The 16,540-nt window shown below is 48.8% G+C and overlaps 1 protein-coding gene across 6 annotated transcripts in view; it reads right to left on the reverse strand.

Moving 5' to 3' along the window:
• Window positions 1-1,402: 1,402 nt before the first annotated feature.
• The window catches only part of dnaaf6 (dynein axonemal assembly factor 6), a 46,794-nt gene continuing 31,656 nt past the window's right edge, over window positions 1,403-16,540 (reverse strand). For 3 of the 6 annotated variants that reach the window (XM_078412062.1, XM_078412065.1, XM_078412067.1), the window contains 4 exons: window positions 16,154-16,259; window positions 8,386-8,482; window positions 4,772-4,857; window positions 1,403-2,339 (listed from right to left, as the gene is read on the reverse strand). In XM_078412062.1, the coding sequence (XP_078268188.1) occupies window positions 2,210-2,339; window positions 4,772-4,857; window positions 8,386-8,482; window positions 16,154-16,259 (419 nt within the window). In that variant the 3' untranslated portion in view covers window positions 1,403-2,209. Of the gene's footprint in view, window positions 2,340-4,771; window positions 4,858-8,385; window positions 8,483-16,153; window positions 16,263-16,540 lie in introns of all 6 variants that reach the window. The other 3 variants (XM_078412061.1, XM_078412063.1, XM_078412066.1) reach the window with 1 other exon arrangement.

Raw genomic sequence — 16,540 nt, forward strand, 5'->3', positions numbered from 1 at the left:
CCGACCACACGCATAGGTGCGGCGGCCGGTAAGGCCGAGGCACTACATACTCACCCAAGCGCGTCGACCGTAGAGTCGGGACGGCCATGGGCCCGAGGCAGCGGCAGCGCGTTCGAATTGCGCGGCAGCTGCCGGGAACACCTGTGGGCGGGGCCGGGAGCACCTGTGGGCGGGGCCGGGAGCACCTGTGGGCGGGGCTGTGGAGCACCTGTGGGCGGGGCCAGCAGTGCCAGCCCAGCAGTGGGAACCCAGCAGTGGGAGCCCAGCAATGCCAACCCAGCAGTGGGAGCCCAGCAGTGCCAGCCCAGCAGCGGGAGCCCAGCAGTGCCAACCCAGCAGTGGGAGGCCAGCAGTGCCAGCCCAGCAGTGGGAGGCCAGCAGTGCCAGCCCAGCAGTGGGAGGCCAGCAGTGCCAGCCCAGCAGTGGGAGGCCAGCAGTGCCAGCCCAGCAGTGGGAGGCCAGCAGTGCCAACCCAGCAGTGGGAGCCCAGCAGTGGCAGGCAAATCATGGTGGTGGAGCATCTAGAGCCTACACTACGTTTGATCTACACAGCACGTCTTCTTGAGGGGAAGATATGGAACAAAATGAATATTTTGTGTTTAATGACCTGTGTAGTGATCTGTGTACTGAAAGCTTAATGTATTATATTTGATGCTTTTGTATAAATGTATATATCTGTGGAGTGACCACACAGAGTGAGTGACCACCCGGAGATGAGTGACCACCCGGCGATGAGTGACCACAGAGTGAGTGACCACACGGAGATGAGTGACCACCCGGAGATGAGTGACCACCCGGAGATGAGTGACCACCCGGCGATGAGTGACCACAGAGTGAGTGACCACACGGAGATGAGTGACCACCCGGAGATGAGTGACCACACAGAGTGAGTGACCACACAGAGTGAGTGACCACACAGAGTGAGTGACCACCCGGCGATGAGTGACCACCCGGAGATGAGTGAAATTCCGCAGAGGAGTGACCACCATGATGGCGAAAAAAGCAATTGTGTTTAGTTGTGTTATTGGTTTTGTTTGCAAAAAGCAATGGTGTTTTGGTTTAGTTTGTTAAATATATTTTAGCCCTCGAATGGTAAAGAAAACAATTTTATATAAGACAAGGGGGATGTTGTGATATTGCTGGGACTACTTTGTGTATCCAAGAACTACTTTGTATGGCTGTGTATATAAGTGATGGGTGTGATTAGGCGGTCACTCTGGATGCAGGTAGCCACGGAATAAACAGCCTGGAGTTGAGCTCCAGCAATGTAACCTTTTACACAAGTGTACTTGTGGTCCTTCCAGAGTCACTAAAGGTACAACAGGTACCGGACCACGAAGTATAACAGTTTCAGATTGAAAGAGATTGATAATTGATAAACAGTACAAATTCTGCAGGAAGGTTTGTTTCCACACCAAGTACAAGTTTCAGAACAATAGAGGAGCAAGGACAAAAATGAATAGGTACTGGGGTGGAATATTAATAATCAAAATGAGCAATGCAATTGCACACAGGCATGAATGGGCAGGACCCTAGCCTGAGGTGAATGGCTTCCAGTGCACATGGGGAACTTTGAGGTATTTATCCAGGAGATATGTCCACAAGATGAGATGGAGAGATTGAAGTGGAGTATTACACTGACACAAGACGGGAATAAATAGTTCAATCTGTAGTGTGCTCTATGAACTGCAGATCACCAAAGAATGGCGAGATGAGACATGTCCAGAGTGTAGTTTTGGCTTTGCGTATTTGAGGTGAGTCAGTGATCTGTATTCGATTTCCTGTCTTGTATCAGCTGATCTACCGGGCAGTAGGTCAGAGTTACAGAAGAAGCTTTATGGTTTAACAATGCACATATGCCCCTAATATTATAAAAAAGATGAGATTACAATTATTGTGGAACATCTTTCTCACTTCCATTTTCAGAACAAATTAAACAACGACAAAAATAATCCTCAGAATATTAAACTTTTGTGCTTCATTTGTGCTGCTGCTGCCAAGTGTTCTATGGAAGTGAAATGATAGCAGATGTGTCCTGGAGCCACGTTTGTTGCATAAAATCGTGGTGGTAACTTACTTTGTGAAATCACACTTTTCAGGATGATTGGGGTACATATAAATAAAATTGCCTCTGCTAAGAACACATTGTAAATAGAGGACAATAGTCCAGAGTAATGTTTGTTCCTGCTTGAATTCATCAAGGGTCTGCTCAAGCAAAATTGATGAAGTCGTAGTCTCTCCTCATTGTCAGAGTGACTTCCAGTGTCTGAGTGTCGGCGTGGAAGTCAGCCTTTCCATTCTTGCAGTCCACGGGATAGGGCAGGTGTAAACCCAGCTTACTGGAAAACAAGAAGACAAAGATAACAGGGATTAATGAGACCTCAATTAGTGGACTCCAGTTCAAACTCACCATCCACATATTAGTTTAATGCTACATATGACATGTTGGTTTCAGAAACCTGCAATCTACGAAGTGATGGAAACATGGGTAAAGTTGGCCTCAGTAGGTTTCAGTTTCAAAGCCCTAATCTATGTGTTTGTCCCAGACGCATCACAACTGCTGTAGACCTTGCGTGGCTGTCATGGGAGTGGTTCTCCCCATCAGATCCTTCATGCATGCCCCGATTCCCACTCCCAACACACTCTCCCCTCACACAGCTGAGACAAGGATGTGATGATCATTTATGAACTCTGCATTGCAAAGAAGATGTAGAAAAGGACACACGGATCCTTATTGCGGTTGTTCCTGAGCAGCTGTGCAACAGAGGACTCTGAACCCAAGGCCGGCATCAAATATTTGGTGAAAGAGCCAGTCTAGTCTGCCGAAAACCTGTTGGTCTTCCAGTACGAGCTTCTAGGAGGAGGATGTGCTGAGTGATGCACTGAAGCTCGCAGCACCCAAGGCATACACTGAGGAGTTGGTGCAGGGGGAAAGGATTTAGATTTTTGTACCAATGCGATCGCTTCTGGGGCAGAGGTGACATGTACAAGAGGGACCTGATCTCAAGGGGAACCAATATCCTGGCGAGGAGGGATTGCTAGTCCTACTTAAGCTAGATTGGCATGCGAACAGAATCTGAAGAGGGAGTGAGGCAGGTGAGAGGCTGTAAGTCAATGACTACATGCTCAGCAGACAGGAGTGGGGAGAGAGGAAGGACTGTTGGATTAAATTATATTAATTGTGACGGGGAAGGTGGATGAACTCGGGGAATGGATAGGCACGTACGACTGGAACGTTAATGCCATGATGGAAACCTGCTGAGGGAGGGACAGGATTGGCAGCTGAATGTTCCAGGATACAGATGCTACACATGTCATAGTGAGAGGTGGTGGGGAAATATGAAGATAGGCTAGCCAATTATATAAAGAGTAAAAGAGAGGCGAGTGGAAATTGGACCACAGAAAAATAACACTGGAAAAGTCATAATGGGGGACAAATAAATTTTGGTTGAATCAAATAATTTTTTTGGCAGGAACTTGCCAAACTCGATTGGATCGGCTGTTTGCAGCCAAAGCAATGTTGGTTTTGATAGTGGATGGTGAGAGTTCAAGGTATGCATAGTTCTGTTACGATGAAAGACAAAGCAGGTGGGAGTAAGGAAGCTTGGGTGATGAAATGAAAGCACTGGTCAGGAAAATAAATGAGCATGGGACAGGTAGACGCAGTTCGGATCAAGTGTACCCCTGGAGGAGTGTACCCCTGGAGGAGTGTACCCCTGGAGGAGTGTACCCCTGGAGGAGTGTACCCCTGGAGGAGTGTACCCCTGGAGGAGTGTACCCCTGGAGGAGTGTACCCCTGGAGGAGTGATCAAGTGTACCCCTGGAGGAGTGATCAAGTGTACCCCTGGAGGAGTTCTGGGAACTAAAACGCATACTTAAGGAGACAGGAAGGCAAAAAGGGGGCAGTTGGTAGCACTAGCAGATAATATTAAGGAGAATCCTGAGAGATTTTATGTGCATTACGGAAAAAGGATAACTAGAGAGAAAATAGGTCCCTCAGAAACTCGAGCAGTCATCTCTGTGTGGAGCCGATAGACAATAGACAATAGACAATAGACAATAGACAATAGACAATAGACAATAGACAATAGCCGAAGGGCTTCAATGGGTATTTCTCCTTTGTTTTTACCGTAGAGAAAGACATGAAGACTAGAAAAATTGGGACAGTTGATGGGAATGTTTTGAGGACAGTCTATATTACGGTCAAGGAGGTGCTGGACATCTTACGACATATGAAGGTAGATAAATCATTGGGCCCTGACACCAAGTATAATATCTTGAGCTGAACACAATGCCACACTAAACTCTCCTCAGCGTGATCTATATTCTGCCAATACCCTCATTTTCCAGATGACCTTATTTACAGCTCAACCCCATGTCCACCCAATGTCACCCTTTCCCTACCTGCAGCTTAACAGTATTCCCAATATTGCTGTGGGAAAGAAAACTGCAGATGCTGGTTTAAATCAAAGGTAGATACAAAATGCTGGAGTAACTCCAGTAGCTGTAGCTTAAAAGTATTCCCACTATTCTCTCCAGAGATGCTGCCTGACCCACTGAGTTACTCCAGCATTCTGTGTCAACCTACCCACTATTGCTAACGATTGGCCTAAAATTTAACTCTTTCTCTTACCACAAAAGCAGCCTGACCTGCTGACTATTTGCAGCATTTTCTGTTTTTATTGTAGAACAGCATTGAGCTTGGGTATCACTCTCCCAGCCCAAGATACCTGGATACTCGACCAGTTCTGCGCTAAAGTCTCCCACTTACTAGACAGATGATCGAAGGCCTAGAAATCGCTCTTTGACGTCCAGAGTGAGGCCTGCAGGCTTGCAGCCAGGCACTTTGATTCTTATCTAAAAAACAGGTTTAAATAAATCACCCGCAAGTAATCATCAGAATATTGAAACAATCCAACAGTCAACCATGTCTTCTGATGGAAGGGTAAAGCAGTTGTTTATATGTAGAATTGTTCGACGTTACAGGCACAGAGTTATTCTTTGTGTAAACCGGACCTTCCTACCACAACCCCCATTGAAAACTGAGCTCGGCTCCATGTGGACTAGCTGTTATTTAGAGATACAGCAAGGAAACGGGTCCTTCAGCCCACTGGAGTACCCAGAGGAAATCTACATAGCTACAGGGAGGACGTGCAAACTCCATGCAGACAGCCTTCCAACCAAGGTCAGGATTGATCCCCCAGGTTTCTGAAGCTGTGGCACTGTGCTGCCATTATAATCCAGTCTCAGACACATCCTCCACTGATGTGAGTAGTTGGTTCGCAAATTACAGCAAGAAAATTCGCATCCAAAGATGTTCCAGAAGAGAGAAGATTCTCAGGATTGTGCATGTTCATTTGAAAGCTGCAACCAGCATTAAAATGCAACAGATCTTGTGCAGAATGAAGAGTTTAGTTGCATTGCACTGGAAACTGGACGATTGAAGAGCTAAACCCTTTCGGACAAAATCAATCATATAATCATAGTTTTAAACTTGAATTGTACCAGTCAGTGGGTTGCAAGTATCTGATAATCTCTCTTCAATACTGCCCTGAATGTAATCGGGAGTTGCCGGCACACTGGCAGTGAGAAGGAGCTGCACACTGGCAGTGAGAAGGAGCTGCACACTGGCAGTGAGAAGGAGCTGCACACTGGCAGTGAGGAGAAGGAGCTGCACACTGGCAGTGAGGGGGTGGAGCTGCACACTGGCAGTGAGAAGGAGCTGCACACTGGCAGTGAGGAGAAGGAGCTGCACACTGGCAGTGAGAAGGAGCTGCACACTGGCAGTGAGAAGGAGCTGCACACTGGCAGTGAGGAGAAGGAGCTGCACACTGGCAGTGAGGAGAAGGAGCTGCACACTGGCAGTGAGGAGAAGGAGCTGCACACTGGCAGTGAGGAGAAGGAGCTGCACACTGGCAGTGAGGAGAAGGAGCTGCACACTGGCAGTGAGGGGGTGGAGCTGCACACTGGCAGTGAGGGGGTGGAGCTGCACACTGGCAGTGAGGAGAAGGAGCTGCACACTGGCAGTGAGGAGAAGGAGCTGCACACTGGCAGTGAGGAGAAGGAGCTGCACACTGGCAGTGAGGGGGTGGAGCTGCACACTGGCAGTGAGAAGGAGCTGCACACTGGCAGTGAGGAGAAGGAGCTGCACACTGGCAGTGAGGAGAAGGAGCTGCACACTGGCGGTGGGGGATGGAGCTGCACACTGGCAGTGAGAAGGAGCTGCACACTGGCGGTGGGGGGTGGAGCTGTACACTGGCAGTGAGAAGGAGCTGTACACTGGCAGTGAGAAGGAGCTGCACACTGGCGGTGGGGGGTGGAGCTGCACACTGGCAGTGAGGAGAAGGAGCTGCACACTGGCGGTGAGAAGGAGCTGCACACTGGCAGTGAGAAGGAGCTGCACACTGGCAGTGAGAAGGAGCTGCACACTGGCGGTGGGGGGTGGAGCTGCACACTGGCAGTGAGGAGAAGGAGCTGCACACTGGCAGTGAGAAGGAGCTGCACACTGGCGGTGGGGGTTGGAGCTGCACACTGGCGGTGAGAAGGAGCTGCACACTGGTGGTGGGGGGGGTGGAGCTGCACACTGGCGGTGGGGGGGGTGGAGCTGCACACTGGCAGTGAGGAGAAGGAGCTGCACACTGGCGGTGAGGAGACGGAGCTGCACACTGGCGGTGGGGGGGGTGGAGCTGCACACTGGCGGTGGGGGGGGTGGAGCTGCACACTGGCGGTGGGGGGGTGGAGCTGCACACTGGCGGTGGGGGGGGGTGGAGCTGCACACTGGCGGTGGAGGGGGGTGGAGCTGCACACTGGCGTTGGGGGTGGAGCTGCACACTGGCAGTGAGGGGACAGAGCTGCACACTGGCGGTGGGGGGGTGGAGCTGCACACTGGCAGTGGGGGGGGTGGAGCTGCACACTGGCAGTGAGGAGAAGGAGCTGCACACTGGCAGTGAGGGGGTGGAGCTGCACACTGGCAGTGAGGGGGTGGAGCTGCACACTGGCAGTGAGGAGAAGGAGCTGCACACTGGCAGTGAGGAGAAGGAGCTGCACACTGGCAGTGAGGAGAAGGAGCTGCACACTGACAGTGAGGGGGTGGAGCTGCACACTGGCAGTGAGGAGAAGGAGCTGCACACTGGCGGTGAGGGGGTGGAGCTGCACACTGGCAGTGAGGAGAAGGAGCTGCACACTGGCAGTGAGAAGGAGCTGCACACTGGCAGTGAGAAGGAGCTGCACACTGGCGGTGGGGGGTGGAGCTGCACACTGGCAGTGAGGAGAAGGAGCTGCACACTGGCAGTGAGGAGAAGGAGCTGCACACTGGCGGTGGGGGTTGGAGCTGCACACTGGCGGTGAGGGGGTGGAGCTGCACACTGGCAGTGAGAAGGAGCTGCACACTGGTGGTGGGGGGTGGAGCTGCACACTGGCGGTGGGGGGGTGGAGCTGCACACTGGCAGTGAGGAGAAGGAGCTGCACACTGGCAGTGAGGAGAAGGAGCTGCACACTGGCGGTGGGGGGGGTGGAGCTGCACACTGGCGGTGGGGGGTGGAGCTGCACACTGGCGGTGGGGGGGTGGAGCTGCACACTGGCGGTGGGGGGGGTGGAGCTGCACACTGGCGGTGGGGGGGGTGGAGCTGCACACTGGCGTTGGGGGTGGAGCTGCACACTGGCAGTGAGGGGACAGAGCTGCACACTGGCGGTGGGGGGGTGGAGCTGCACACTGGCAGTGGGGGGGGGTGGAGCTGCACACTGGCGGTGGGGGGGGTGGAGCTGCACACTGGCGGTGGGGGGGTGGAGCTGCACACTGGCAGTGAGAAGGAGCTGCACACTGGCAGTGAGGGGACAGAGCTGCACACTGGCGGTGGGGGGGGTGGAGCTGCACACTGGCAGTGGGGGGGTGGAGCTGCACACTGGCGGTGGGGGGGGGGTGGAGCTGCACACTGGCAGTGGGGGGGGGGGGGTGGAGCTGCACACTGGCGGTGGGGGGGGGGATGGAGCTGCCCTGTGATTCTCCACACTGCAGCAAACCGTCCCAAGCTGTTAGTTGAGTAAATTAAATAATTACAATCTTTTATTTGCCATGGTGGAGGAGTCTAAAACAGAGAACACAAGTTTGAGGTAAAGGGAGGAATCTTAAAGTGGATCTGAGGGGGATTTCTTTCAAGCAGAGTGGTTGATACCGAGCTTTCAGAGGAGCTGTGGAATCAGATACAATCATCATGTTTAAGAGACATTCAGACAGAAATTTTAATAGACAAAGCATAGAAGGATATGGGCCTAATGAAGGCATTATTGACGGGCACAACATTGGCAAGGACGTGGTGCATCATGGGCTCTGGCTGTCTGCAATGCAACTCTCTGAATGCCCCAATCGTAGAGATTGGAGTTACTCACCATCATGTCTTCACAACAGGCGGTCGATCCATCCTTTCTGCTCATGCCTAGAAACAAATCCTCTGTACCAACTCTCTGTTTGAACAGAACATCATACCTGGAGGCAACAGAATCAGTAGGTCACACAAACATCGATGTGGATGACAGGTAGCTAAAGTGGCTAGGAAGGCACACGGGATACCAGCCTTCATTGGTTTATTAAGCATGGGTAGGTCTCAGCTGGAGTATTGTGTGTGATCTTAGCCATCAAGGTTGCACTGGAGAGGGAGCAGAGGCCATTCCTCAGGATGTTGCCTGGGGTGCAGTTATGAGGAGAGATGGGAAGTAGCATTTATTTCAAAAGGGCTTGAATACAAAAACAGGGATGTAATGCTGAGGCTCTATAGGGCGCTGGTCACAGGGGTGTGTGTAATGCTGAGGCTCTATAGGGCGCTGGTCACAGGGGTGTGTGTAATGCTGAGGCTCTATAGGGCGCTGGTCACAGGGATGTAATGCTGAGGCTCTACAGGGCGCTGGTCACAGGGGTGTGTGTAATGCTGAGGCTCTACAGGGCGCTGGTCACAGGGGTGTGTGTAATGCTGAGGCTCTATAGGGCGCTGGTCACAGGGGTGTGTGTAATGCTGAGGCTCTATAGGGCGCTGGTCACAGGGGTGTGTGCAATGCTGAGGCTCTATAGGGCGCTGGTCACAGGGATGTAATGCTGAGGCTCTACAGGGCGCTGGTCACAGGGGTGTGTGTAATGCTGAGGCTCTATAGGGCGCTGGTCACAGGGATGTAATGCTGAGGCTCTATAGGGCGCTGGTCACAGGGGTGTGTGTAATGCTGAGGCTCTATAGGGCGCTGGTCAGGCCGCATTTGGAATATTGTGAGCAATTTTGGGCACTATATTTGAGGAAGGATGTGCTGGCTTTGGAGAGGGTCCAGAGGAGGTTTACAAGAACGATCCCAGGTATGAGTGGGTTAACATATGATAATAATAATAATAATAATAATAATACATTTTATTTATATAGCGCTTTTCATATACTCAAAGACGCTTTACAGAGATTTTGAGAACATAGGGAAATTAATAAATAGATAAATAAGTAAATAAATAAATGAACAGAGAAAGGAGACAGTAGGTGAGGTGACCTTCAGTGGTTGAAGGCAGTGCTGAACAGGTGAGACTTCAGCGATGTTTTGAATGTGGTGAGTGTGGGGGAGTCTCTAACGGTTTGGGGTAGTGAGTTCCATAGGGTGGGAGCAGCGATGGAGAAAGCCCTGTCCCCCCAGGATCTGAGTTTAGTCCGGATGTGGGGGGATAGGAGATTGGCAGCGGCAGAGCGGAGGGTGCAGGTGGGAGTGTGCCTGTGGAGGAGGTCGGTCAGGACGGGGGTGATATGGTCACGGATCGAGGTGTGTGTGAGTAGACGGGCAGCGGAGTTTTGAATGTATTGAAGTTTATTGATGATTTTTGAGGGTGCGCCATAGAGGAGGCTGTTGCAGTAGTCCAGACGGGAGGTGATGAAGGCGTGGATGAGGGTTTCTGCAGCTGTGGAGGAGAGGGATGGACGGAGACGGGCAATGTTTTTGAGGTGGAAGAAGGCTGTCTTTGTGATGTGTTTGATGTGTTTGTCGAAGGAGAGGGTTTGATCAAGGATGATTCCAAGATTCCGGATGTGAGGTGAGGTGGATACTGGGAGACCATCAATGTTGAGGATGAAGTTTTGGGTGGATTTGGTGAGCATTTTTGGACCAATGATGATGATTTCAGATTTGTTGCAATTGAGTTTGAGGAAGTTTGATTGAAGCCAAGATTTTATTTCAGTAATGCAGTTTGTCAGTGTAGAGTGTGTGGTGGAGGAGATTGACTTGGTGGAGATGAGGAGCTGGATATCATCGGCGAAGCAGTGGAAGTTGAGACCATGACGGCGGATTAATTGACCAAGGGGGAACAGGTAGAGGATGAAGAGGAGGGGGCCAAGGACTGAGCCTTGGGGGACACCTTGGGGGAGGGGAGCGGTGGGGGATTTACAGTTGTTAATGGAGATGAACTGGTGTCTGTCAGAGAGGTAAGATTTAAACCAGGATAGGGCTGTGCCGGTGATGTTAAGGGAGGTTTCAAGTCGGGTGAGGAGAATGGAGTGATTTATGGTGTCAAAGGCGGCGCTGAGGTCAAGTAGGATGAGGATGTTGAGGTTGCCAGCGTCGGAGGAGAGGAGAATGTCGTTTGTGATTTTGAGGAGCGCAGTTACAGTACAGTGGTTTGAGCGGAATCCAGATTGGAAAGTTTCATACAGGTTATTGGTAGAGAGGTGGTATTTTAGTTGGGAAGCTACAGCACGTTCCAAAACTTTGGACAGAAAGGGTAGGTTGATGATGAGCGTTTGTCAGCACTGGGCCTGTACTTGCTAGCATTTACAAGAATGTGGGGGGACCTCATTGAAACATTCAGATTAGTGAAAGGCCTGGATAGAGTGGATGTGAAGAGGATGTTTCCACTAATGGAAGAGTCTAGGACTAGAGGTCATAGCCTCAGAATTAAAGGATGTTTTTTAGGAAGTAGATGAGGAGAAATTTATTTAATCAGAGGGTGGTGAATCTGTGGAATTCTTTGCCACAGAAGGCTGTAGAGGCTGTCAGAGAAAGCGAGAATGGGGTTAGGAGGGAGAGCTAGATCAGCCACGATTGAATGGCGGAGTAAACTTGATGGGCCGAATGGCCTAATTCTACCTACCTAGCAGGTTTGCTAGTGCTGCACGTGTGGGTTTAAACTAAGTAGTGGGGGGGAAGGGTTAGCAAATTGGGAGTGTAAAGATGGAGTTAAAGGGGAAGTGAATACAGGAAAAATTGCAAAAGACTCCCAAATAAATGGGAAGGAAAGTTTGAGAAGGGATAAGAGTAAGGTCAGGGCCAATAGTGACCGACCGGTGTGAGAGGGGAGGTGAATACTGAAGTTAAAGTGTTGTATTTGAATGTGCGAAGTATAAAAAATAAAGTGCATGAGCTTGAGGCTCAGTTAGACATTGGCAAGTATGATGTTGTGGGAATTACAGAGACATGACTACAAGAGGACCAATGTTCTATAGATTCAGGATCAGTTCCTGTGGATTGGAGGGTAGCTAATGTTGGCCCACTTTTTAAGAAAGGAGGGAGAGAGAAAACAGGAAATTATAGACCAGTTAGTCTGACATCAGTGGTGGGGAAGATGCTGGAGTCAATTATAAAATAAGAAATTGCGGAGCATTTGGATAGCAATAACAGGATCATTCCAAGTAAGCATGGATTTACGAAGGGGAAATCATGCTTGACTAATCTTCTGGAATTTTTTGAGGATGTAACTAGGAAAATGGACAGGGGAGAGCCGGTGGATGTGGTGTACCTTGACTTTCAGAAAGCCTTTGACAAGGTCCCACATAGGAGATTGGTGGGCAAAATTAGAGCACATGGTATTGGAGGTAGGGTACTGACATGGTATTGGAGGTAACATTAGCAAATTTGCAGATGACACAAAGCTGGGTGGCAGTGTGAACTGTGAGGAAGATGCTATGAGGATGCAGGGTTACTTGGACAGGTTGTGTGAGTGGGCAGATGCATGGCAGATGCAGTTTAATGTGGGTAAATGTGAGGTTATCCACTTTGATGGTAAGAGCAGGAAGGCAGATTATTATCTGAATGGTGTCAAGTTAGGAAAAGGGGACGTACAACGAGATCTGGGTGCCCTAGTTCATCAGTCACTGAAAGGAAGCATGCAGGTACAGCAGGCAGTGAAGAAAGCCAATGGAATGTTGGCCTTCATAACAAGAGGAATTGAGTATAGGAGCAAAGAGGTCCTCCTGCAGTTGTACAGGCCCCTAGTGAGACCACACCTGGAGAATTGTGTGCAGTTTTGGTATCCAAACTTGAGGAAGGACATTCTTGCTATTGAGGGAGTGCAGCGTAGGTTCACGGGGTTAATTCACGGAATGACAGGATTGTCGTGCGTTGAAAGACTGGAGTGACTAGGTTTGTATACACTGGAATTTAGAAAGATGAGAGGGGATCTTATTGAAACATTTAAGATTATTAAGGGATTGGACATGCTAGAGGCAGGAAGCATGTTCCTGATGTTGGGGGAGTCCAGAACCAGTGGCCACAGTTTAAGAATAAGGGCTAGGCCATTTAGAACAGAGATGGGGAAAAACATTTTCAGTCACAGTGTTGTGAAGCTGTAGAATTCTCTGCCTCAGAAGGCAGTGAAGGCCAATTCTCTGGATGCTTTCAATAGAGTTAGATAGAGCTTTTAATGATAGCGGAATCAGGGGGTATGGGGAGAAGGCAGGAATGGGGTACTGATTGAGAGTGATCAGCCATGATCGCATTGAATGGCGGTGCTGGCTCGAAGGGCTGAATGGCCTACTCCTGCACCTATTGTCTATTGTCTATTGTCTATTATCACTTATGACCTTATGAGGTAGGTTTATTCTCCCTGAAGCAAAGAACCTAGAGCAGGCCATCCGGCTCACAATCCCAGTCCTGAACATCATGCCAGAGAAGGCTAATTGGGGGATATGATTGAGATGTATAAAATGTTGTGGGAATCACTGAGACATGGCTACAAGAGGACCAGGGCTTGGAGCTGAATATTCAGGGGTACACAACGTACAGAAAAAACAGGCAGGTGGGGAGAGGGGGCGGGGTAGCTCTGTTGGTAAGGAATGATATTCACTCCCTTGCAAAGAGTGACATAGAATCAGGAGATGTAGAATCAGTATGGATAGAGATGAGGAATTGTAAGGGTAAAAAGACCCTAATGGGGGTCATCTACAGGCCCCCATACAGTAGCCTCGACATAGGGTGCAAGTTGAATCAGGAGCTAAAATTGGCATGTCGCAAATGTAATGCTACGGTGGTCATGGGAGATTTCAACATGCAGGTAGACTGGGAAAATCAGGTTGGTAATGGACCCCTGGAAAGAGAGTTTGTGGAGTGTCTCCGAGATGGATTCTTAGAACAGCTTGTACTGGAGCCTACCAGGGAGAAGGCAATTCTGGATTTAGTGTTATGTAATGAACCTGACCTGATAAGGGGACTTGAGGTAAAAGAGCCATTAGGAGGCAGTAATCACAATATGATAAGTTTTACTATACAAATTGAGAGGGAGAAGGGAAAATCAGAGGTGTCAGTATTACAGTATAGCAAGGGGGATTACAGAGGCATGAGGCAGGAGCTGGCTAAAATTGACTGGAAGGAGGCCCTAGCAGGGAAGACTGTGGAACAGCAATGGCAGGTATTCCTGGGAATAATGCAGAAGTTGCAGGATCAATTTATCCCAAAGAGGAGGAAAGATTCTAAGGGGAGTAAGAGGCACCCGTGGCTGACAAGGGAAGTCAGGGACAGCATAAAAATAAAAGGGAAGAAGTATAACATAGCAAAGAAGAGTGGGAAACCAGAGGATTGGGACTCTTTTAAAGAGCAACAGAAGATAACTAAAAAGGCAATACGGGGAGAAAAGATGAGGTACGAGGGTAAACTAGCCAATAATATAAAGGAGGATAGTAAAAGCTTTTTTAGGTATGTGAAGAGGAAAAAAATAGTTAAGGCAAATGTGGGTCCCTTGAAGACAGTAGCAGGGGAATTTATTATGGGGAACAAGGAAATGGCAGACAAGTTGAACCGGTACTTTGGATCTGTCTTCACTCAGGAGGATACAAACAATCTCCCAGATGTTCTAGTGGCCAGAGATCCTAGGGTGACAGAGGAACTGGAGGAAATCCACATTAGGCAGGAAAAAGTTTTGGGTAGACTGATGGGACTCAAGGCTGATAAATCCCCAGGGCCTGATGGTCTGCATCCCAGGGTGCTTAAGGAGGTGGCTCTAGAAATTGTGGACACATTAGTGATTATTTTCCAATGTTCTATAGATTCCGGGTCAGTTCCTGTGGATTGGAGGGTAGCTAATGTTATCCCACTTTTCAAGAAAGGAGGGAGAGAGAAAACGGGAAATTATAGACCAGTTAGTCTGACATCAGTGGTGGGGAAGATGCTGGAGTCAATTATAAAAGACAAAATTGCGGAGCATTTGGATCGCAGTAACAGGATCGTTCCGAGTCAGCATGGATTTACGATGGGGAAATCGTGCTTGACTAATCTACTGGAATTTTTTGAGGATGTAACTAGGAAAATTGACAGGGGAGAGCCGGTGGATGTGGTGTACCTCGACTTTCAGGAAGCCTTTGACAAGGTCCCACATAGGAGATTGGTGGGCAAAATTAGAGCACATGGTATTGGAGGTAAGGTACTGACATGGATAGAAAGTTGGTTGACAGACAGAAAGCAAAGAGTGGGGGTAAATGGGTCCCTTTCAGAATGGCAGGCAGTGACTAGTGGGGTACCGCAAGGCTCGGTGTTGGGACCGCAGCTATTTACAATATACATCAATGACTTGGATGAAGGGATTAAAAGTACCATTAGCAAATTTGCCGATGATACAAAGCTAGGTGGTAGTGTGAACTGTGAGGAAGATGCTATGAGGTTGCAGGGTGACTTGGACAGGTTGTGTGAGTGGGCGGATGCATGGCAGATGCAGTTTAATGTAGATAAGTGTGAGGTTATCCACTTTGGTGGTAAGAATAGGAAGGCAGATTATTATCTGAATGGTGTCAAGTTAGGAAAAGGGGACGTACAACGTGATCTGGGTGTCTTAGTGCATCAGTCACTGAAAGGAAGCATGCAGGTACAGCAGGCAGTGAAGAAAGCCAATGGAATGTTGGCCTTCATAACAAGAGGAATTGAGTATAGGAGCAAAGAGGTCCTTCTGCAGTTTTACAGGGCCCTTGTGAGACCGCACCTGGAGTACTGTGTGCAGTTTTGGTCTCCATATTTGAGGAAGGATATTCTTGCTATTGAGGGCGTGCAGCGTAGGTTTACTAGGTTAATTCTCGGAATGGCGGGACTGTCATATGTTGAAAGACTGGAGCGACTAGGTTTGTATACACTGGAATTTAGAAGGATGAGAGGGGATCTTATCGAAACGTATAAAATTATTAAAGGGTTGGACACGTTAGAGGCAGGAAACATGTTCCCAATGTTGGGGGAGTCCAGAACCAGGGGCCACAGTTTAAGAATAAGGGGTAGGACATTTAGAACAGAGATGAGGAAAAACTTTTTTAGTCAGAGAGTTGTGAATCTGTGGAATTCTCTGTCTCAGAGGGCAGTGGAGGCCAATTCTCTGAATACATTCAAGAGAGAGCTAGATAGAGCTCTTAAGGATAGCGGAGTCAGGGGGTATGGGGAGAAGGCAGGAACGGGGTACTGATTGAGAATGATCAGCCATGATCACATTGAATGGCGGTGCTGGCTCGAAGGGCCGAATGGCCTTCTCCTGCACCTATTTTCTATTGTCTATTGTCTATTGTCTATAAGGGGTTTCATAGGGCTACAGGAAACCTTTCCTCTAATCAGAAGTAAATAAAACTAGAGGTATTAGAGAGGCCATTTCAGCCGATTGAACACTTCTATCTCCTCGATAATGTTCCCTGTACTCTGATTCTGGAAGGGAGATTAAGGAAATATGAATAGAACAGTTTGCTACATTAAACGTGCTAAAATACTGATCCATTTCATATAGTGAATGCAAACAATAGCAGAAAGTCATAGGAATATTAGCAGAAATATTGACAGAACATTGCTTGTAATTTATTGTATGCCCTCTGTATCACATGTTACTTACTCTGTTTATTGTATGCCCTCTGTATCACATGTTACTTACTCTGTTTATTGTATGCCCTCTGTATCACATGTTACTTACTCTGGCTGTTGTCTTGTATCCCAAATGTCTTCATATTCTGATCCTTCAGACACATCATCCTCAGACCAGATTGTTTTAACATCTTTGGGCTCAACAATGCTGGGATCTGCTGAACACAAATGTCAAGACAATTAGGTGCAGAAATGTGTAACTTTATTTTTCTCATCACACTTTAAATGTCTTGTAAGGAAGCTGACATTCCAAGTTCACCAGACTCCATGTCATCACCTGGATGCTAGATTGTCCTGGTGCCGACTGCACTGCTCCTTACAGTAAACTTTAGGGTACAATGCTTTTGAGGAATGGAAAACCGATGTTCCTGAGCACGTTGGCCACTCGGCCCCTCGATCCTGCCCTACCATTCAATGTAATCATGGCTAATCCATG

The sequence above is a fragment of the Rhinoraja longicauda genome, chromosome 15, assembly GCF_053455715.1.
Source record: "Rhinoraja longicauda isolate Sanriku21f chromosome 15, sRhiLon1.1, whole genome shotgun sequence".
Lineage (NCBI taxonomy): Eukaryota > Metazoa > Chordata > Chondrichthyes > Rajiformes > Arhynchobatidae > Rhinoraja > Rhinoraja longicauda.